At 39.3% G+C, this 24333-nt stretch overlaps 1 protein-coding gene and 1 long non-coding RNA gene across 2 annotated transcripts in view; one reads left to right on the plus strand and one right to left on the minus strand.

The window, feature by feature from the left end:
• Positions 1-1011, minus strand: part of LOC138918216 (uncharacterized) — a 30447-nt gene extending 29436 nt beyond the window's left edge. The window contains exon 1 of the long non-coding RNA XR_011427257.1: positions 730-1011. This is a non-coding gene — a long non-coding RNA (uncharacterized lncRNA). The remainder of the gene's footprint in view (positions 1-729) is intronic.
• SUCLG2 (succinate-CoA ligase GDP-forming subunit beta) overlaps positions 1-8295 on the plus strand; it is a 260077-nt gene extending 251782 nt beyond the window's left edge. Inside the window, exon 11 of the mRNA XM_023620105.2 lies at positions 7196-8295. Within this exon, the coding sequence (XP_023475873.1) occupies positions 7196-7311 (116 nt within the window). The 3' untranslated portion in view covers positions 7312-8295. The remainder of the gene's footprint in view (positions 1-7195) is intronic.
• Positions 8296-24333: the final 16038 nt, after the last annotated feature.

Raw genomic sequence — 24333 nt, forward strand, 5'->3', positions numbered from 1 at the left:
TCTTGACAGCCCTGAGCTAAAAGGCTGGCCTAGGGGGCGGGGAGGGGCTGTACCTTTTGAACAAAACCCTGTAATTTGCGTCCACTACCATTATCTACTCTCACAGGTAATGAAAGCAAAGAACAAATGTTGATAAATTACCCTTGTATCTCTGTTTACAGCTCTCTCACTCCACCCAGTGGCAGGAAGTCAGTGGTAAAACATACGGAAGAGGTGATGAATTTTTGAGATTTTAATAATAATTATTATATTTTTAATAATATTCTCTACCAGCAGAGCAAATTTCATTTTAAAATTGCTTGCCTTTGATTCTCTGTGCGTTGCCGTTTTGAAGGCCTGCCGTGGTAGATAAGCATTTAGCTGAGTGGCTGTCAACAGGCAGATATTCAGAAGTGCCTGAAGTTCGCCCAGCGTGAGTTGATCAGTTATCTGTACAGGTGGTTATTAAAAGTGTTGTCCTGCAGCCTCATTAAAAAGCGATGCAGCAGTTAATAAATATTAGAGCATGTCAGCAGTGCTATTTAAATGTGGGGAAGAGATCAATTTCCTTTGTAATTGGGTACACAGGCGTAAACACTCTCTTTGGAACTCTTAATTCCATGTCGGAGTTTAAAGTACCTATGATGGTTTCTATTTAGAAATGAAGTCGGGGAAGGGGATAGGGAGTCGATGTCAGCCACTTGGTGAATCAAGAAGAAACTAACCTCAAATACTCACCTAATTACTCACCTAATATTGTTAACAAAAGGAATCCACAAACTAGCAAGCATTTGCCCAGGGCTTCCTCTGTTCTCCTTCTCTTTTCTGGTGACCTCGTTTCCGTGGCTGCTGTTTTCTGTTTTAACCCTCTTCTCTGTGAGTTCCCACTTCCCCTTCCAGCTGCTCTCTCAACAGGAACCTGGAAGCAAGTCATAGTTTCTAACCTAGCAGGGTCGGTGGGCAGCAGGGCTGGCCCTGGCTTTGCTTCTCCCCGACCTGTCCACAGCCCTGCCATCCTGGGAGGAGCCAGCTGGGGTGCAGGGAGGGAGATGCTGGCAGGGTCAGGGTAGGGGCTGGTGTGAAGGGACTTGGCAAGCTCATTTTTTTTCCTCACTCTCGGTGTTTAACTCTTTGTCAATTCCTGTCTCTTTCTTTTCATGCATCTGTCCCTCTCTGGGTTTTCCTCATGGCTCTCTCTCTCTTTTCTTGTGTCTCTGCTCTCTCTCTCCTCTTCCTTTTCTTCTTCTACCCCTCACTCTGCCTCACGCTCCCCATCTCTTGTCTGTTTGAGTCTCGTCTCCCTCTCTCATCCTTTCTCTTTCCCCTTCTCCTTCTGTGTATCTCTTGTCGCTCTTTCTCTGTGTCTCTCTCCTGGCTCTCTTTCTGTCTCTTTCTTTTTGACTCTGCTGCCTCTGTCTCGTCTCATTCTGTGCATGTGTGTATGTCTCTCTCTCTGTCTCTTCCTTGCCTCTGTTTCTCACCCCCGCCCTCCCTGTTTGACAGACTTTCATCTGGCCACAGTCCCTCTGTCTGTGCTCCATTTCTCCTCATAGCCCTATGCCTGAGCTTCCTATTTCAATGTGAGGACCCCTTCCAAAACTGCTTGGTTCTGAGCATGCCTACTATATGCTTAATAATTAAGGCTGTAATTAAAGTGTAACTGGGAGTATAATTAAAATTCACTTTAGTGGATCCTAGAATTATGAAGCAATTAGGCGTTTTGATATGGCCCTACAGGAGCAGCTGGAAGGAGAGAAGGGCTATGTTTTTCTGGAGAGCTGCTCCCTGTCCTCTCTTATCCTGGCCCCGCCTGCTGGTTGTTAACTGTGAGCAAGGCCTCACTTGTCTGGGGCACGTGGAGCTGCTGGGCGGAGAGACATGGCAGCAGCTTCAAGCCCTCACTCAAGGGCACTGAACACAGCCAGCTGCCACGTGGCCCCTTTTAGAGAAAGAAGTCATCGCTAAAGCCCCTGGAGAACCCTGAGAAAGCTCAGGGATGGTCCCTCCTTATTTTCCCTCAGGCCAGTTGGGGTTTCTGTTTCAACCCTATAAAAGGTTACTTTGGGGTGTTGGGCCAGCTAGGTGACCAGAAAAGTACCCACCCCCCACTTCACCTCCTCAGGCACACTTTGTATGTATGAGTCCATCCACGGTTATTCAGTCCATCAACAAGTACATTTGATGTGACAGACGGATACTGTGCCAAGCGCCGAGATCTCCTGGTCAGCAATCCTGACAGAAGTCAGCCCTCAGGAAGCTTATGTTTAGGGGGGACGAGAGAAACGTCAGTAAGCAATCCCAATAGTGCTATGATTCTAGAAGTCCAAGGTACTCTGGAAGCTCATTTTACAAGCCCCTGCTCTAGTTTGGCGGTTGGGAGGTGGTGACAAGAGGGCATCCTGAAAGAAATGCCATTTAAAGAGATAGCTCCTGAAGGTATGCGTATCAGCCAAGCGGAGAGGACAGCAGAGCTCCCAGTGGAGGGTACCGCAAGGCCAAAGGCCCAGCATGTCTGGAGGTTAATGGATTTCTAAATCAGTCCTTTTTTCCCCTTGGGAATATTTGGTACTTAGTTGGGTGCTGAAGAGGGTGTTAATTAAGGAACTGATGTAGTAGGCTACTTGGTTGCAAGGAAGAGTTGCATTTAAGTTGTCTCAAAAAAATTAAATGGTCAAAAGCTTATTTCATCCATACACATGGAAGGGAACTCAGGCAAAACTGGACAGACAGTTCTCAGAGTGGGCAGGATCCACAGTGAAGGAGCAGGATGTGAGTCGGAGGCTGACCTCAGGAGCAGCCCTCTGGCTCTTGTTCCCTTCACTCCACTGCTCTCAGCACATTTGGGCTGCCTTTCTCTTGCCTGCTTATGTGTGGCTGGTAAGCCCTTTTCCTGCTCCTGCTTTCTGTTTCAGGTGTACCTACCCCGTCAGGTTCTCAGGAGAGTGAAGCTAACCGGACAAGCTAATGACCAACGTCTGTATTTGGACCACCCTCAGATCAGGAGCAGTCGATGTCTTGGCCACAATGGATGTCTTCAGAGAGCACTCTCTGGTGCCTCCTGGAGCAAGAGACAGTGGGTAGGGTAGGTTTAATTAGAAGGGGAAATTGGAAAGAGCAGACACCCTAGTTGTACGTGATCCTTGCTCTTAAATAATTTATAGCATCCTTGAGATTCAGATGATCTCATGCATGGGAAAGTGCTACAGATTTTAAATGCCAAACAAGAGTCTCCAGAAAATCAAAATAGTGTGGGAAGAGCAAAGGATTTTGAGACTGAATCCTGTCAGTCACTAAACCTCAGTGCTCTCGGCTAAAAGAAAAAGAGCTGATTTATAAACAGCCAGCTCACAAGGTCATTGTACAGGTCAAATCAAGTAATGTCGGTGGACTTCATAAACCGCAAAAATGTAGAGATTTTGTATTATTGTCAACATTATTATCATGACCTATATTTACAAAATCATGAGAAGGAGTTATTCAAGGTTCAGAAAGAATGTTTCAAGCATTAGTTCCAGAAATTATTCAAACCAGTGAGAGATCACCTTGAATGATCATTCCACTAAGTCCTAGCCATTACTAGCCATACTAGCTAGACTTTACCCTTTAACTAGTTGGTGCCTCAGTCTTCTCATCTGTAGAGGGAATATAGTAATAGTAGCTATCTTGGGGTTGTGATTGGGGAAGAAATGAGCTAATGCACTTAGGACCCCACATCGATGTGTGACACATGCTAAGTGATAGCTGCTGTTACTGCTACTAGCACTACCAATGCCTTTATCACTCCAGTTACAGAGAGCTTGACAGGGCTGGGTAAGATCTGTGCCCACAGGAGGACTCGCACTGAGCACGGATAGAGTCAGAAGATGAGGAATGTTCGGGCCCATGAGTCTGCCTCTTGGGGTGATGCCTGGGGGTCTTGGGAGCTGTGTGTGAGATTGGAGGGCACTCTGAAGAGAAAGGAAGATGGAGAGGAGCCTTTTGTACCCTAACTTAGATTTCTTCCCTGGCAGATTAGAGGACAGTTGGGGAGGGAATTCTAGTCTGTGTCTCTGGTGACGGAGAGAGAAATTTAATTTAACTTCCATTCACCTTCTGGTCCAAAGACCAATTCACTTCTGTGTCAGTCAGGGCTTTGCTCCATACTGTGTCGTTACAACAGGAAAGGCCTGCCTTCAGATTAATGTCTGAATTCCTTAGCCTGGTGTCCAACACCTGACGCACCCCTACCCTCTGTCCTACTTTTCAGCCTCTGGGAGCTTGGCTGAAACTTTACCGAATGAATCAAAATGCACACTGAGGTTATGTTAATGGAATAATGGATCTTTGTATCTGTGTTAGTTAAGTAGCAATGTGTAACAAATTGCTCTGAAATTTAGCAGCTTAACACAAGGAACATTGATTATCTCACAGTTTCTGTGATGAGGAATCTGGGTGTGGCTTTGCTGAGTCCTCTGGCTCAGTCTCTTACCAAGGCTGCAGTCAAGGGGTGGGCCAGGGCTCCTGTCAAGTCCTGGCTCGACCAAGGAGTCACTCCCAGGCACACTCAGGTGGTTGTTGGACCAAAGACCTGAGTCCTCATTGACCTTTGGCTGGAGGCTGCCTTGAGTTCCTTGCCTCGTGAGCCTCTCCGTAGGACAGCCCACAGCATGGTGGGTTGCTTCATCAGAGAGAACAAACGGACAGTCAGAGGGAGCCAGACAGAAGTCACGGGCTTTTGTAACCTAGTCTCAGAAATGACATCTCATCACTTTTGCTATATCTTATTCATTAGAAGCAAGTTGGTGGATCCATCCCACACTCAAGGGGAGAGGATTATACAATGACGTGAACACCAGGAGGTGGAGAACAGTCATTTAAGAGCCGTTTTAGAAGCTGCCTACCACATTTACAAAGTACTGTGTTAAAGTAATGTTAACTCCAGTAACAGCAGATAAATGCTGAAATGTCAGAGACTTAACATAATAGAAGGTTCTTTCTTATTCATATAAAGTCTGAGAGGGTGAGTGAGTGGGGTGCTCTGCTCTACAGTCATTCATGCTGATGGAGGCATTGCCATCTTTAAAAAGGTGCCTTCCAGTGTTGTTCTAGTTGGCAACATTCCAGAAAGCAGACAGGGAAAACAGACAGTATGGAGGGTCCCACTGGAGATTTTTATGGGCGTGTCAGTATCCACTCACACTCCACTGGCCAGAACTCAGTCACGCGGCCCCACCTAGATGAAAGGGGGCCTGGAAAACGCAGTTCCTAGTCTGGCAGCTTCCTCCCAGTAACGGCTCTCCTCTGTAGAAAAGGAGCGTGAATCTGGGGTGGACAGCCAGCCAGGTCTGCCGCGGATACCTTGCCATTTACGAAATGTTCACATGTATTATTTCATTTGCTTCTCATTGCAACCCATCCTATCAGCATTATTATCCTTGTTTCACAGACAGGGAAACAGACCAGCATATCTTTAGAACATTTAAGGTTGTGTAATTAGAGAGAACAGGGTTCAAGTCCCATCTCTGACACTTACAGCCTGTATGACTGTGGAAAAGTTATTTAACCTCTCTGTGCCTCAGTTATCTCATCTGTGAAATAGGGACAATAGGACCTAGGCGTAGTCATTGTAAAGATTTCACAGGCTGCGTGTAAGTCATGTAGCATTACGTCTGGCATATGTAAATGCTTCATGAATATTAGTTATAAGGCAGATGATGATAATGTTATGTCTGGAGATAAAGTTGAGGCTCAAAGGAGTAAATGATTTACCCAAAACTACACAACTAGTACACGGCAGAGCCAGGATGAGACGCTAGGGATTTCAGTTAACAACTGCCCTGCCCTTTGAGTTGTTGCTCTCCTGAGAGGCCATTCCTCAGATTCCTGTGGCAAGCAGCAGCAAGAAGACTTGAACCAACGACCCAGTGCCAAGTGTCGCCTTCAGCACTGCTTTGGTGGACCCAGGGTCCTGGGACAGTCGCTCCATCACCTTTTCAGTCCAACTGTTCATCTTTAACTTAGCCTTTGCCTTTTTGTATGAAACTTTCTGACCGAGCACTTCCTTTTTATTTGCACTCTTAGGTCCTCTGAGGCCTCTTTTTCAAGGTCTTTGTTTATAGATAGGCCCTGTCTTGCTAACTAAATAAAAGCACAGAAAATGATGTAAGGATGTTTCATTAGACCCTTAAATTTTATCACATTTCTCCTAGGAGCTTATTCACTCTGAAGGAACAGAAAAGCAGTTTGCATGTTAAATAGTCAGGCGCCAAAGCACACCTTTGAGTGGGGTGAGTTGGCCAGCAAGGAGACATCATCAGAGGCTACAATGCTCATTTTTAGGGCCTCTACCCTTTTTGTTGTGTAGGTGAGGAGGAAGCAGAAATGCATGTGTCAGATATTGTCATTGTCTCCAAAGCAGTGGATTCGTGGCCATAGGTGGGCAGTTTCTCTGAACTTATGATCTCGGTTAGGTCCCCATCTGGACCCTTCATTTCAAGAAGTCTTGAAGACAAATGACTTCTGGTATGGGCCCAAGCCACATTCAGTCTGCTTGACTGTGGATTATCAGCAGAAACTTTAGCTTTTATCAGTAAAAAATGTCTATTAGTCTCTTGCAAGTCCTGTCTTTCATTTTCTTTTCTAGCAGGACCACCCCTTGATATAGATCTTGTCACATAATCTTTCCTGTAAATGACATTGATTAGAACCTGTATTTAATTCACTTCCTGGTGAAAAGGAATACAGCTATAAACAGATGAGTCCATGCATCCTGCTGTGTTATTCCCAGTCTTCCGTACCATCCCAACACCCTGATTTACCTTTCTCTTGCTCATCTTTTACAGGAGGCTTTTTCTTTAGATTCAGTATTTAGACTCTTCAATCAAGAGAAATCCATTTCAGAAGATTTTCCTCTTTCAGACTAGTTGAACAAGTGGTTACCTTTCTTTGTTCACAGTGTTAATAAACACCTCATTATTTCCATTTTTTAAATGCCAGAGAAAATTTATGCAGTATCTTTGTAATGCTAGACATTTGAGGTGAAAAGAGGAAAAAAATAAATTTTTCATCTGGATCTATCTAAATCACCGAATCTGGATCATAAAAAGCTAAAACTGAGTTGTAATTAAATTGTGTTAGTGAGACCCAACCGGGTATCCCGTAATCTCAGGTTGTACGAAACTTCCCAGGGTACCACCTTGTTTCATTTCAGTGACTGTCCATCATCCCACCCTTCTAGGAACCAATGTTCATGAGGCCCAGAACATACTCAATAACAGCGGGCTCCCCATTACTTCGGCCGTCGACCTGGAGGATGCAGCCAAGAAAGCTGTGGCCAGTGTGACTAAGAAGTGATGCCTTCGTCCTGATCCCTTGGAGGAAGAAGTCCACTTTCCCATAAAAAGGGATGTTTTTCTCATCACTGTGAAGAAAATGGTTATCCCATTGGGAAAAAACAGGGGGAGGGGATAAGTGAGAATCACTGTATGAAAAATTTTAAATCTCTATTTTCTTGAATAAGATTTCTAGACAGCCTAAATAATCTGATTTCACTTATAGTCTTTATTAAATTAATGTCCTGTGTCCTCATAGTCTTCTGTCATGGTAAGCCTGCTCAGTAAGCATTGTTTTGCTGACTTTAGGGAGCCTCTGTGGCCAAACAGAGTATGTATCTAGAGAGAGAGAATTTGAAATCAGGCCCTAGTTCATTTACAATTTTGGTGGACATTTAGTCCTATATAATAAAAAAATCGCAAGCCTTAAAAAACTCAGAAAAGATTACATTTAACATTTCACTATCAGAAGGGCAGAGTGAAGATATTCAAACAAAGAGCTGTTACACACCGCAACAGTTTTTACAATGTTCTAATTCCAACACATGTTTAGAAAATTCATGAATATTCCAAAATATATATCACAGTGGAAGGTCCACACGGATGTCTTAGACATGTATTCTCCCATTTGCCTTAATGTTGAATATACTGTTTACCTCACACTAAAAATCAAGCCAGAAGCCTTATTTGTGATTTTGGAGCAGAACGATCTGTTTTAGTGTCAAAACTAAAGAATGCTGATTTTTATGGAAATCTCTGCAATTAAGTCATTTCAAGATGAGACATCACTGAAGATCAAATTATGTTGTGAGTGTCAGGATCTTCTCTCCCCTTCCCTTCCTGCCCAGAATCTACCAGCTGGGAAAATGTAATTGAGAGAATATGACTTTTTTACATAATGTCCATTTTTGTGATGGGGAAGAATTTGAATTAGATTTTTGTTGAAATTTTGGTAAATTTTTATCTGTACACAAATTTAAATAAAATCCTGTTTTATAAGCTCTAAGATCTGTGTATTTCTCACTTTAGTCAATTTTATTCCTCAGACAATTTTTATTTTACTAAGACACTAGCCTTGGTGTCTTAGGGTTGTCCCAGGATTGTTTCAGTTCCACTCAACTTTATCAGCAACCATTTCTGTTAGGAGATTATTCAATGAAAGAATATAAGTTATATACAAACCAGAAGCCCAGGTAAGTGTCACAGATCTCTCACAGTTAAAATGTGACTTCAGTCTGCCTCATGCTAAAGGAAATATACTGCCGTGAACTCTTCCCATTTAATGATCTCAGCCGCCATCATGAACAGTTTTCCTCTCAAAATGCAAATGTGTAGCAGACCAAAATTTTTGTTTGTTTTTTACCAGTTTACATTGTTCTCATAAATTTCACATGTGGACAAAAGTTACAAAGTCATTATCTTATACATTCATATTTGCTATGGAGAAAGAAACTGTTTGATAGGTGTGTCTTATGTCCTTTCCTATATGTTATGTAATGAATGAAAAATATTAATGATGTCTCTTTAGGTGTGTTTTTGTTTTTGACAGCTTAATAGCTAGTTAGTATGGTAATAGAAATAATATATATTTTGTCAATTAGACAAAAACCAGCATATTTGAATTTTTTGTCCTTTGTAAAGGCCTGTGTTCACTCGCTGTATATATCGATGTTTCTAATCAATCTAATTTGGAGGAAGGGATAAAGGAATTAAATCATTCACATCATTATTTTGTAAAAGGGTTATAACAAGCAAAGAGCCCTTTATTTTCAAATAAGTGGTTGTTAGAATTAAGCTTTTCTTTTCCTGGAAGCTCCAAGTGTCTGAGTTCATGTTACTCAAATGCTATCCGTGGTGCTGAGCACAGTATAGATTCCATCAGTATTTGTAGAATGACTTACTGGTGTGTGTGTGTAGACCCAGCTCTCCTGACTGATGGCACAGAGCAGAATCCAGGCAGTTTGCGTCAGTGGTAGATCTGAAGTCCTCCCTAGATTACCTACACCAGCGTGCCCTCTATTTCTGACCTTCAGCATCCCCTTCAAGTCTTTGTCTCACTTGTACTACGTGTAAATATGAAAAATAGTTTCCTTTATATCTGATCAATATTTTTTAACCTTGGCCTCATCCTAAGCAAGAGTATTCATGAAAGGAGGTGACAATCTAAACATGGTACCCGGTGTCCAAGGAGCTTACAGAGTAGTACACACTTTTGATGTAAACTGCTTTGCATGCAAGATTTTAACAGACTTGCTAGCCTACCGTGTCAGTCTCCTAGAACAAGCGTCAGATTTAGAGGAGACTAAAGTCTCGACCTTCCCACTTATCAACATTCACTTATTTGAGTTGATTAGCCTATTGTATTTGTCCAGGCTCTCTCGTAGTGACAAAAACCCAACTCAAGCTTAAGAAAAAAGGGGGAGAACTGTTGTGCTCTGGCGATTTATAAAAGACTGAGGTTTCTGGTCACAGTGAAGGGTGGATCCAGAGACTCAAAGCCGTCAGAACTTGGACTCTGCATGTCGGACCAGCTTGTCTCTGTGCTGGTTTCGTTCTCAGCAGTCATTTCTACAATGTGGAAAGGAGGCTGCTGGCCATCCCAAGTACGTATTCTCAAGCTTAGCATCCCTAAGAGAGAAGGAGAGTGGGGGGGTGGGGAAGGATAGATAATAAAAGAAAGAAAAAGAGTGAGAATGGGAGAAAGGAAAGAGGAAACAAGGAGGCTTTTCTCTCCTGGTAGTTCCAAGAGACATCCCAGAATTGAGTGACCAATTTTGGGTCAGGAACCTTCTCCTGAACCAGTCCTTCTGGCCAGGAGTTTTCGGGGCTCTGATGAGTACACCTGTTGGCCTGAGGATGAGACCAGCCTCACCCAGACTACCAAGCTGGGAGTAAGGGAGGGAGGAGGTGGTTCTGTAAGGAAAATTGGTGCTCTAATCAGAAGAAATGGTATATTTCTGGGAAGGAAAAATAAGAGATGTCAACCACACCCATCAACCGTAAAGCAAGGAGGTTGAACAAATTATTCCATAAGGACAATTCCAACTCTAAAATTTCATGATTCTATTCTATCAATTTCTCACCGGTTCTTTGGAGTCCATTTTTACCCATGCATACAAGTTACTGGGTTTTTTGTATAGATGCTGCTTGAATTATCTAAATATTGACCTTGATTTGTTTGTCTCAAGCAGTAATGTCCACATAAGAAACAATGGCATTTAAGCACTTAGCTCAATTTTAGTTTTCTATTTAAGTTGTAATTCAATTCATGAATTAGTAAAGTAGCCAGGAAACTTTAAATGACCTGACTAGATCTGTGAATCACTTTTAATTAGTTCTTTTGCAATTTATATGCTATGTCCATTCCGCTCAATTTCTTGAGGGAAAAAACGTTATCCTAAAGAATTACATTGTTTTTTATTCAAGGCCTTAATAAAATTAGAAGAAAAATTATGTTTGGACATTTCTAAGTTAAACATTTAAATGTTTGTGATCATTTGCAGGATGCGGTATGTTCAAAAATTAAAATAAATTAAAAAAATATAACAGTGGTGAAAAATAATATGGGAGAGTTGGGAAAGGTATGTTCTGTATATCCTTCTGGATCTGGAGTTGGTGAACCAAGGCCAGCAGGACCATTTAAGTAAATGAAGTTTATTGGCACAGCCATGCCCATTATTTACATATTGCCTATGGTTGCTTTCATGCTTCAAGAGCAGAGTTAAGTAGTGTGATAGAGACCTTATGGCCCTAAAATATTTACTATTTGGCTCTTTACAGCAAAGGTTTGCCAACCCCTTCTGTAGATAAATTTAAAAAATACGTTACCCCCAAAATGACATCAAGAGATTATGGTTTCCAAACCTGGAAAAGGCAGATTTAGGCATTAAAGTGAAACAAATGAATAAGTTAGGAAATATCTTTGATCTTTCCATTTTAAACCCTGTGAGAACTTACTAGTCTACAAAAGGCCATTTGCCAATGAAAACTTATTCACTTATGTTCATTTGTGTCTCTCCGTCACGAGAACTGCCTGCAGGTAGCTTGGTGAGCTTCTAAACATATGCTATTCTTAACTACTTACAGGTGTGTTGGAGTAATACCAAATCATGGCTATGAATATTAAACTCCCAAAGAGCTGTACCTATCAAGTCGTCCTCAAAGTGGTCCTTGCTGGAGACTGTGTTGTGCATAATTTAATCTTGGGGTCCTGGGAAGATGATGAGAAATCAAGGAAAAAAGTGATTTCAGTGCACCTGATCCCAATAACATTGCTGCAAAGGCATTATTCCATTTTACCATTGAGGAAATTGTGACATAGTGGGATAAAAGTGCTCCACTAAAGTTATATAGTTAGTGTCAAAAATTTAGGCTTCTGGACTTCTGTTTCTTATGTATTTCTATCACTTCTATTGCATCACTGCCCAACAGAGTTTTCTGTGATCATGGCGATGATAAAATATTGATGCTGTTCAATATGTAGTCACTAGTCACATGATTATTGAACTTTGAGAACTGAATTTTAAAGTCTAGGTAATTTCAATTAATTAATAGCCACATTTTGCTAGTAGCTACCATATTGGACAGTGCAGCTCCATAGTCTAAATCTAATGGGTTTTAGGATGTATTATTTTCATTTAGAGGAGCTCACATTGATTAAGTGCTTACTGTATGCTAGGAACTTTACCTATGTTACCTTAATTAATCACCTTAGCAATTCTGTGAATCTATCATTCCTGTTTTACAGATGAGAACACTATCTCAGGCAAGGTAAGAACATGACCAAGAACACACAATTAACATGTGGCTGATCAAGATTAAAGCTCTGATCTTCTGAATCCAAAGCCACTTCTCTTTGTTTTAAACTTGTAAAGACCCAAATTCACCATAGTTGTGCTCCTCATGGTCGTGGATAACTTGAAAGAATGTTGGAGGCAAAGACCTTTAGCAGGCTGGGTTCTTGAATGTGTTGCCTTTTTAGTGCGCCCCATACCATGGGAAGGAAAACTGAAAAGCTGAAAGATCGCCTTATGCACCTGGGCATGTTGTATAGACTACAGTGGGAATGGCACCTTCCCCTTCTCCCACAGTGCAAAAGGCAGGGGCTGTTTTCTAGGGACCTAATTCCAAATGCCTTCTCATTCATTCACTGCCTTTTCTGATATACAAAACCGTGACCACCTCCAAGACACAAGGCAGAGGTACAAGAGAGGTGAAGATTGGAGACTGTTTTCACAGCAGTAGGAGAGAATTTAGTTGGCAACGTCACCCTTCTTCTGGAGAACTTTAGGTCCAATAATCTTGTGTCATTTTAATATTCAAAATAGGCCAATTGCAATTCCTACATGTCTTATGCCAAACTTCATAAATCCAAAATTAAGTAAGTTTTATATGCCAGCTATGGGAAATATTCTGTTTCTCTTGTTCCTGTCATGTATTTGCAGAGGCAGTGCATGGAGGCATGGTCTAACCTTCTCTGACTGGGAGCTCTTCTAACTCTTTTCCTAAGGGAGAAAGAAATGAAGTCAAGTCTATGTAGCAGTCATTTAGAGATCTATTCTCTGAGATCAGACAGACTACGTGGGACTGGAAGAATTCAAGGTTCTTATTTGGAGTTTGTTTTCATTTATCTTTTAATGTTGAATATTCATGTGCTCTATCCTTAAAATTATTTGCCCTGAGCAAAAAAAGGGGGCGGGGAACAGTTTTAAAAGACTTTGTATTAAAAGCACATTGACAAAGACTACATAAACTGGACTTCATTGAAATAAAAGTTTCCAGAAGAATTTTCTAGAAATTGGAAACAATCCAAATGTCCGTCAACCTATGAATGGATAAACAAACCAGGTATATCCATAAAATGGAATAATATTTTTCCGTAAAAAGGAATGAAGTATAGGAATGTTACAATTTGGATGAGCCCTGAAAGCATTATACTGAGTGATAGAATCCACTTACAAAGGCCACATATTGTATGACTCCATTTTATATGAATATCCAGAATAAAAAAAATCTATACAGACAGAAGGTTGATTAGTGGTTGCCAGGACTGGAGGGAGGGGAGAATGTAGAGTGACTGCTAATGGATATAGGTTTTCTTTTGGGCTGATGAAAATGTTCTGAAATTAGATAGTGGTGGTGGTCGTACAACTCTTCAAATGTACTAAAAACCACTGACCTGTATACTTTTAAAGGATGAATTTTGTAGTATGTGAATTATTCTCAATAAAGCTGTTTTAGATAGATGATAGATAGATAGATAGCAGGCCTTGGATTAGGAGTTGCATGTGTTAATAAAAGCATAGGTTAGGTTGAGTTTATTTCCTGCTCTTCATTTATATGATCTCAATGGATACAATCAGGTGACCTTACCAGTTGATGTTAATTTTGTATGTGTTCATGGAAAGAGTAGTTTCTGGATTCCAATGAAAAAAATCTATTACTTTTTGAAAAACATTTAGACCTCTATTTTACAAGTCATTGTTTCCCACCTTCAACTCTATGTCTTGAAGCATTTAAGTATGTTGTTCTTTTTAAAATAAACTCTACTTTTAAATAGTTGCTTTAAAGATTGCCTTTGAAAGATGCCTTTCACTGGATTTTCTGTACATTAATTAAATAAGAACCCTTAAATTCTTTTTTAATTTAATTAATTTTATTAAAGTAACATTGATTTATAATATATGAATGTCAAGATTAAATTTCTGTTAATTGTTTAGAATATTGAACACTTTGGGCACGATGACGTTTGTAAGCTTTCAGAATATTGCATGTAGATTTCAAAAAAGGAATATATGTAAAATATTTGAATACCTTAAAATGCATTAAACTATGTTTTCTTATAGTTTTATTTTAATTTTTTAACAAAATCCAGTTGTATTAACAATAAGAATGCTAATAAGTAAGGTTGGTAAGAGTTTAGAGAAATAGATACACCTCTTCAATTTGGCAGTTGCTATATAATCACTAAAACCTTTCTGGAGGGCAGTTTTTTGCTACGGATTAACAGCCTTAAAAATATTCATAGTTACACCTCTTTCAGAGTTTGGAAATGGCTGCTGGTTGACTACAGGAAAAACAGGAAGAGGGAACACTTGGGATGATCTGTCTGGCTGAAGCAAAGGCTGGAAGGTCTGTGCTGAAAGCAGGAATGATCAGATGCCAGAGGGTCTCTCTCCTTACCACCATCAAGGTCATGTGAATGGTAACAGCATACTCTCCTAACTAGCTTGAGGCAACCCTGTCCCAGGACATTTAGCAAAGTCACAGAGGAGGGAGCATGGCGTAGTTCTTCCAAGACTATAGACAGGCCTAGCTGAACAGTTTCCATCAACCCCCTAGTATTCCCACCACTGGCACACAGACTCAGGAGAGGAGTTGGAATATGTACTTCTCAGCCCTCAGAGAAGTAGACAATTAATTTCAGATAAGGTGGGCAGGGAATCAAAGAGAATTTGCACACACTGTATCAGAACAAAGAGAAGGTAGATGGAGTGGATTATGTTAATCATAAGGAGGAGAAAAAGAGCACGGTGTCTGTGCTACCCAGCAGAGGTGAAAGAGAGAGAGAATCACCAGACATGAAGAATGAAAAGAAACACTGACATGAAATGAAGGATTGTATGATTCATAATAAATGCAGAGGGGAAAATGAAGAAATTAAGGCAATTCAAAAAAAATAAGAAAGACAGGGATAATCCAACATGAGGATAATTGGTGTCCCTGAATTAGGAAAACCAATAACTGAAAATGAAAGTTATTTTAAAGATATAATAGAAGAAAATTTCATTGAAAAGAATGTCGTATTGTGCCTAAGTATTCAAAAAGAACGCTGTATTCCAGGAAATATCAATGACAAAAATAGATATTTTAAAGACAGGATTTCTCAACTGCATGGATAAAGACAGAATCCTTCAGGTGTCCTGACTGAACATGCAAATGAGAAAATACAAGAGAGAAGCAATTGTACTGAAGTTATACTTCTCTTCAACCACTTTTAACACTGGAAGACAATGAAACAGAATCTGTAAAATTCTTAGGAAAAGAAAGTATTAGCCAAGCATATGTTAACCAACCAAATGAACACCTTTATCACACTATTGTCTGTGAGAAAGAAAGATTGGGAACTACTTCAATATCTAAAAGTAGTGAATTGAGCAAATAAATTATATTCTGTCCAAGCGGTGGAATACCTGGTAACAATTAAAATAATGAGGCTGACATAGGCTTATTTATGGAAAAGTAAAAATTTATCCATATATTTATATATGTATACATAGAAAAGTAATCATAAGGTTATACACTAATTAAAGTTGGGAGAAAAATAGGCAATTTTGTTTTCTTTTCATTTAACTTAGCGGTTCTCAACTGGGGGCAATTTTGCTACCCCAGGGACATCTGGCAATATCTGGAGACTTTTTTTTTTTTTGTCACAAGTGGGAGAATGGCACTCACTTCTAATAGCATTCAGGATGCTGCTAAATATCCTCACACATAGGACAGCCCTCCACAAAAAATCGATCAGCCCAAAATCAATAGTGCCAAGATTGAGAAACCCTGATTTAATTGTATTTACTAGTTTACTATGGTAAATATGGGTTACTGATATAATAAAAATGAAGTTACCAACAGAAAAATACTACATAAAGTGAAACTGGGGAAGAATTTCCTTAGCAGGTGAATGCATTCAACTTAAAACAATATAAATTCATTTATACAGTCCCGTGTTAGGGGTCTTGGATTAATTTGCAATGCAAATCTTCTATAAGAGTAAAAACATGTAAGTTATACTGTTCTTTTAAGTAATATTCTGTTTTGGAAGAATAAATATTGTAAAAGAAAATAAAATATGGTCAACACAGACAGAAGTAAATTTTGTTTTTAAACTGGTGTATTTAAATAACTTTTAAAAACCTCCTCACTCACGTTACATTGTAGTGCCTCAGGATAAATGCTAATTTTAGTCTTAGGCCTATGATTGGAATAGTTAGTGATTCTCAACTAGCATATGTTTCATGGATATGCCCCCAATATTGTTCAATACATAGAAATTACTTTTTCTACAGTATGAGTTGCGATGTATTAATGGTGTGTTCCATGTTGTTTGGAGTCCATTAAACCTTTAAAGTGTGGTGCCTAAAATTCTAGTATTTGAAATTGAGCCACATTGTGATCCAGCGATGAGTGTCCAACAGTATGTGAATCTATGTTGCGGCATTTAGTGGGAGTAAAACTTGCTGTTTAGGAAGAAGCGTGGTGTAAGGACAAGCTAGCACCTCAGAAACATGACTGGCTAAGGGAACATTGCAGAACTTTGCCTCCTGAGTACATAACAAAGCATGTTCAAAACAGTCAACAGATTTTCCCAAACTGCCCCGGAGTTCAGGAGAGGACCAAATGCTGCTCAAAGTTGTCATCACCTCAGTGCTCAAGTTGCAAATACGGCTGGTGTGTTTCAGGTTCTTCTGAGTCTTTCCCTCCTTTGAAGCGTGATATCTAAAATTAGTATTTGAAAGTGTGCCACAAACACAAAACCTCTTCAAGATCACTGTCCCAACATACGCCCATTTTAAAATAGAGCTTGAAAATGTAGCTAATTAAGTTTACTTCAAACAAATGTTTGTCTAACATCTGCTCTTCCCCGGCAACATGGCAACTGCTACGAGAAAACATTAAATAAAGAAAAACTGTCTCCTCAAGGAGTGGATAATCCAGATATGCGTAGAACAACTCACCGGAACTTGACAGGACTTGGAGAAGTGATGGAGAATGAAACACTAGAAAAACCTAACAAGAATTTCCCATTGACAATAATCATACCACGTGTTCACGTAATGTTTATGTCAGTGTGAGGGATTTTATGCCTTTGGGGGCAGATTTTGTGCATTGAAAAGATTTTTCAGAGATTTAAATTGGTTAAAACGTTAATAATTGATTAAGTTATAAATTTTAAAGCCTATTTCCTAAATTTATAGATCTTCTTAGTCTATATAAAATCTATCCAATTGTAGCAAATCACTTTTAAGGGGCCTTTGATTTATATTTCGATCTGTTTTTAAACTTAGTGAAATTCCTTTAAACATTCAAACTGTCTGTACAAATTTAATATATTCCATTTTCTTTTTGAGTGTTCTCAATTTTATGACAAGCCATCCCAAGCACTTACGTAATTCTCATAAATCAAATAAATTAAATTTAAGTTTAAAATAGTCATTCTTAAATTATCTTAAATGTGCTGATATTGTTTGCATCCTTAGTAAGATTTCAATTGAAAATCCCAAGTCTTTATCAAGTGCTCAGTCACACATGTTAGAATGGAAACATGATGCTGACCTGTTAGTCTAAATATTTCTTAGGCATAACAAGTGCCAAAATATCATTTTACCACTCAAATAGAGCATTGGGGTATCGTAAACATTTCTCTGCTTAACTCTGAATCTTCCTGGGCTAGCTGAAGCTGTAATAGCTAGTCACTTTGGCCTGGACATTGGAGGGTGGGACACCACCTTACAGCCTGGTGACGGTGGAAGTCTAGGCTCCCCACTCGGCCTTTGCTGGCTTGGCTAGGGGTGGGTCACAGGTCATTTCTGTGGTGTCTGACTGAAGTAGAGAAGTGAGAGTCTAGATCTTTAATGTCTTGCTAGGCTGCTCCTTTTCTTGTCCTTTGGGCAAAGACAACAGGCTTTTGTTGGGTCCTTTCTTGGCTGTCCCCTTCGGCGTTTCCAGGTTGGCAGCTTCTCCAGCTCCAGCTCTGGAATGCATGGGGCAAAAAGAAAACCCAAGAAACTCACCAGCTTATTATTCCTTGTTTCCTGGGGTCCCTAGGAGATATTCTTTCCTTCACCTTTCAGAGTTGTCTTATGTTTATTTAATACATAATGTGCGAGATTTTGAGTTGTACTTATTGGGAGGAAAAGAGGGAAGTACATCTCTTCCACCTCCCCGGAAGTGGAAACCTCCCTTCTTAGACTTGAACTGAGTTCATTTAGGAGAAGAAAAATGCCATTGTTCTCTGTGATCTTTTTGCTAAGTTTCTCATTTTTATTTTTTTTTTACCGTTTAAAAATAATACAATCATGCTTTTTGTTAGAACTTTTGAAATTAAAAAAAAATGTAAAGAAGAAAATTAACATCTCATAATTCCACTGCTACTGTTGACCTCTTGGTATGCTTCCTTTCTCTCATTTTTCAATGCCCAGATAGAGAGAGAGATTTGTTGTGCTATTTAGGATTGCACTGTGTTTAGCTTTGTATCACTTTTCTTTTAACAGTATATGATGGGTATTTTTGCAGCCACCACCACCTCTTTAATTATCTCCTGAAAGCAGCAACCCACATATAGGGGTGAGACAAAAATCCTGGTAGTCAGATATCAAACATGCTCTCTACCTGCGCAATTCTGTTGAGAAACGCATTATCGTGGAGTGGTTCAGTTATGGGAGCGCACATTTCCAGGAAGGAATAAAACTTTGCTATATGCTCCTGCGTTTTATTTGCTCCCTAAAAATCTTATATTTGAAACAGTTAGTATTAATAACCATAGCCGCTCTAACCAACTCTGAAATTATTAGATGTCTGTGAATTTCTGGGCCCTTTGAGAAAAGTGAGCTCTTTTTTCCCTCTATCTAAAGATTTATCCAAATAGATAATATTTCAGGGTTCTAACCTAGTTTTCATTCTTGAATGAACAAGAAATTCTCAAGTTGAACTCATGTCTTTGGTTGTGTTTGGTTGAAAGCAAAACCTGAAACAAAGATTCTCGTGCAAGTGATTTATTGGGGTTAAGTTCTCTGGAGAAGCATAAAGAGGATGAGGAGACTAGCACAATGCAAGGGAAGGGACTAGAAGAGAGGTGATTTCAGGAGAAGTCTAGCCTAAGCCTGATCCCATGCGAGCTCTAGAGCATACATTGCACCACAGAGGTTGTCCCACCCAGAGGGGAGCAGTCGGGACTATTCAATACGTGCATCCCTCAGTCATTGGTTATGGGCTCCCCCTGGAGGAGAAGGCTGATTTGGATAACCTGTTTCTGAATAAGGCAGCTTCTGTCACTTAAAGGCACGTCTCTGGAGAAGGCTACAGGTTGAACTTGTTAACTGTCATCACCCACAGAAGGTGGAGGATAGATCCATCTGCTACAACTTCTTTCTTTCTTCAATAAAAACTGGCACTAGTCATTCTACTAGGTATTGTCCACTGCATTAAGGCACAATGGACAACCAGATAAGAGTTGTGTCCTCTAAACTCTTGGACTTTGCAATCTAGTGTAGGAGACTGACTTAAAAAGCAATATCACAAAAATGAGAGTATAATTATTAGCAGAGATGTCAGTAAAAAGTGCTCTGATATAAAGTAATGTGAATATATGGTAAAGAAATTTGACTTAGGGATGAAAGGAAAGGCTTGCCTAAGGTAGCTACTTTTGAGCTGGGAACTGATGAATAAATATACTCAACTAAGACACTGACTAACGTAAGTGACTAGGGGGAGAAGCATAAGAGACAGTTCCAGGTAGAGGGGGAATAGCATGTACAAAGATCCTGTGCAGGCAACACAGCACATTCTCTTAAATTGTACAGAAAGCAAGGGGGAAGTGTCGGAGAGTATATCCAATCACTTGCCAAAAGAATGCTGTATAACAAATCATCTCCAAACCTCAGTGGCTTACAACAATAAACATTTATTCTGCTCTTGATTCTAAGTTGTGATTTAGTCTGGGCCCTTGTTGCTTAGGCTCATTCACATGTCTGCAAAGCAACTGGCTGATAGTTGATCTAGGTTGACTTTGGCTGGGACACCTGGGCAACTTGGCTCTCTTCCCCACATCTCATCCTTCAGCATCCTAGCCAGGGTGGGTTCTCCTCACGATCACAGAAGAGCAAAAACATGCAAGCACTTTTTAGGCATCTGTTTGCATCATAACTACTAACATCCCATGAGCCAAAGCAAGTCACATGACCAAAATTCAGAATCAAGATACCGTAAGTATACTCTGCTTCTGCCTCTACATAAGAGTTGCTTAAAATCCCACAATAGAAGGCATGAATGCAGGAAAGGATGAAGAATTGGCCATTAATGTAATTAATCTAGTAACAGAGAAGTGGGCAAAGGTCATACCACTTTGGACCTCATGGGCTCTACCAGAGTTACCATGGTGCACACAATTGCCCATTTGCAAGTCTGTGGCAGAAGTCTGCCTCATCTACTCAGCCTTGCCTTAGAGATTAACCCATCCCATCAGTTGCATCAATTTCCTTTTTCAACTACAGGCTGCAGTTGTACTCCACATAACCCCTGTCCTAAGACATCTGTTAGTGCCGTGTTCGTGATTCACAGTTTCTGTTTCCCTTCCTGTACCTCTAGACTTTGGATTTAATGTACATTTTGCGTTCTTATGAGAAGCTCAAAGTGATTTATACTCCATGCGTTAACTAAGCTGTCAACTACTCCTTTGAGATAGTTACATATCACAATAGATGGTAGAGAACTCTATAATAGGAAAGTATAATTACCATTTATAGGTGCAGCCCAGATCTTTTTCCCCAGTATCTTAGAAAAAGTCTAAGACTGAACACTTGGACCCAAAATTCCTGACTTCTAGTCTGGGCTATATTATAGTCACTCCATTCTCTGTTTTATAAGAAAATCCTATGTGTACTGTCTATTTCTGTCTGGAGACAAGAAAATTCACCTGTTACATTCTGCCTTATCCAAATGTCAGCAATCTGATGGGACTATGGAGTTGTTTCCCTAACAAATGAGGGAAAGACAGAAAAAAAAGTGTAGTTTTCATGGCATACTCCTCCAGTGAGAGAAGAACCAGTGATCCATTATTTTCCGTCAATGAATGGGAGTATTAACAGGACGTTATAGATCCTGTAATCTTGAATATCTAAATATATTGCAAGAAGAAAAATCATGACTCTAATTTCAAGTACTCATGAAAAATAAGGAAGTTGTATGTACTTATGCAAGAAACAGAGAACTCAAATGGGAATATAACTGGTCTTTAAGAGCATGTCACCTTCCAAACTCTGAATAAGTGTGCCATTGACATCTTTTTATGTTAAAGGTTGATTTTGTTAAGATACATTTGCTAAAATTGCTTTCACAAATTAATGAGTACTGTCACAAAGTTATTCTTTTTTACATTAAAGTTTAGCTACTTGGTAATGTAATTAGAAAATTGAAGGACGTGATTCTACCTGGGCAATCCCCAAGAATATTTTAGGATTGTGTCTAGGTAGGAAATTTGTGGAAGAAATGTACTTGTTTGATTAAGGCATTTGAAGAGCCATGGGAAAGAAGGGAATTTGTAATCAAGGACTATGATCAGATTTGCCAAGAGTCTTGGCTTCTTAATTAGGTGGAGAATGGGCCATTGATCCTCTCTCTTTGGACGTCTTATGTGACATCACTTGTGAATCCCATTCATTGTTCACTGCTTTGATGAGAAAGAGGTAGAGTTCAGAAGATTCTACAGCTGTCATCCTGTAACATCTTCTCTCCATTCCTGGCTCCTAGATCAAATTTACTATCCAAGAAAGAAGGCAACTCAGATTATTCTGTTCTGTTTGGAAGAAAAGCCATGGATTTTACATTGTATCCCTCTTTTTAAAATAAAATTAAGAAACAGCTTACAGAATGCTATGTCCATTAGGATGCTTTTGGCTCCAACTCATAGAATACTCTTCTGAGAGTTAATTAAGCAATAAGGGATGTATTATCTCACATAACAGGAATCTGAAGGTAGGATAGTTCTCAGATTGATTACTCTGGGGGCTCAGCAATATCCTTGTTAGCTTCTCGGATTCCCTTAGTTTTGTCCTCATGATCCAATATGGCTGCCACAACACCAAGCATCACTTCTTCAGACAACAACATCCAAAGACAGGAAGAAGAAGTTCCTTGTCTTGTGATATCTCCTAAGAGTAAAAAGAAAAACTTTCCTAGAAGAGTTCTACCAAAGTTTCCATTTTGTCTTGTCCTTTTCACAGGAATTGTCATATGTCTCTTCCTACTTCAAACACAGACAAGAGAAATAGAATTACCTTGAATCTCAGATAAACAAATTTTTAATATCTGTGGTGTTTCTGACTCCCTTTTGTTCCTGTTATTGTTTATTTATGCATTCTCTTATTTTGTGTTAGTCTTTCTAGAGATTTGTCTGTTTTCAGAGAACTAATTTTTGGTTTTGGTAACCCTTCCTATTGTATTTTTGTTTTCTATTTTATTTGTTTCTTGATAATGTTTATTATTTTTTCATCTGATATTTGGGGTTTAATTTTTCTAAAATATTTTTATAGATCCTCAGTTTAAATACTTAACTCATTTATATTTAGTCTTTCTTGATATTGAACATATGCATTTAAACTCACCTCCAAGTATTTTTTGATCTACATCCCATTGGTGTGTTATATTGCCTTTTCATTGATGTTCTGCCCTAAATATTTTATAATTCTCTCACTGTAATTTTCTTTTTGGCTTAGGAATTGTATAGCAGTGAAAATTTTAAGCGTCTAAATATGTGGTCTTTGTAACTATTTTTTAATTGTTGGTTTCTAGTTTAATTTAATTACTATCAGAGAACATACTCTGTATGATAGTGAAACTTTGAAGTTTGTTGACATTTCTTTATGAAATATTGAATTATTGTAAATGACACATTTGTATTTGAAAAGAATGTATTGGTACAGAATTCGATATTTTGCTATTAAATCAAACATAATAATTCCATTTTCAAATCCTCTCTATCCTCATTAAGTTTCTATTAGCTTGTTCTATTCATTTTTAATAGAGTTATGTTGCAAGTTCCCAGTTTCAATTTGTCCTTATATATATTTTAGATAACATTGTTAGATGTGTGTAAGTGAATGATTATTATATCTTTGGGGGAGCTATTCCTTGTGTTACCATTGTTAGTAGTATTCTTTATCTCCAGTAATGCTTTGGACTTAGGTTTTCTTTTAGGTTCTGATGTTATAATATAACATCAGATTTGGAGTGTTACCATTTTACTGGCATATCTCTTTCATTTCTTTGCTTTTAATCTTTTCATGTTTGTTTTAGTGTTTCCATTGTAAGAAACATATGGCTGGATTTTAGCCATTTTGAAAATCTATATATTTTTAAAGGTGAATTTAATTTCTTTATATTTATTGTGATAATTGTGTTATTTGTATTTCTTTCTACATCTTATTCTGTTTATGTTTTATTTGTCCTTTTCAGTTGATAAAATTTACTGTAATCTTTTATTTTATTTTTTTCCCTATTGCTGAACTGTGAGCTGATGAAACTTGTGGGAACCTTGGGAGGATAAATGAATGTTGTCTTGGGGAGGGAGGTGAGTTGTTGGGGATCAAAGAGCAACCTGTGGTAGGCAGCATTCTAAGATGGCCTCTCAGATTCCCACCTTCTGATGAACACACCCTATATAATCTTCTCCTCTTGAGTATGGGCAGGACTGGTGAATATGATGGGACAGCACTCCAGTGATTAAGGTGTATTATATGGGAAAGGTGAGAAGATTTTGAAGATATAATTAAGATCTCTAATCAATTGACTTTAAGCTAATCCAGACGGAAGGTATCCTGGATGGGCCTTATCTAATCATGTTTGCCTTTCAAATAAAGGTCTAGAGGTCAAAAACAAGTCAGAGAGGTTCTCCTACTGGTTTTGATGAAGCAAATAGTCACGGTGTGAACTGACTATGGAGGGGGCCACATGGCAAGGACCTGAGAACACCCTCTGGGAGCTGAGACCGGTCCTCAGCCAATAGCTAGCAAGAATACCAGGATTTCAGTCATACAGCTGCAAAAACATGAATTCTGCGAACAACCTGAAGGAGACTGGAAGTCAATCGTTCCCTACTGAGCTCCAGATGAGGATGCAGCTCAGCCAAAATTTTGATTGCAGACTTGTGAGACTCTGAGTAGAGACCCAGGTAACCTGTGCCCAGACTCCTAACCACAAAAACTCTGAGATATTGAACATATTATTTTTAAGCAGCTAAACTTGTGGTAATTTGCTGTACGGCAGTAAGAAA

The sequence above is a fragment of the Equus caballus genome, chromosome 16 (genome assembly GCF_041296265.1).
Source record: "Equus caballus isolate H_3958 breed thoroughbred chromosome 16, TB-T2T, whole genome shotgun sequence".
NCBI classification, from domain to species: domain Eukaryota; kingdom Metazoa; phylum Chordata; class Mammalia; order Perissodactyla; family Equidae; genus Equus; species Equus caballus.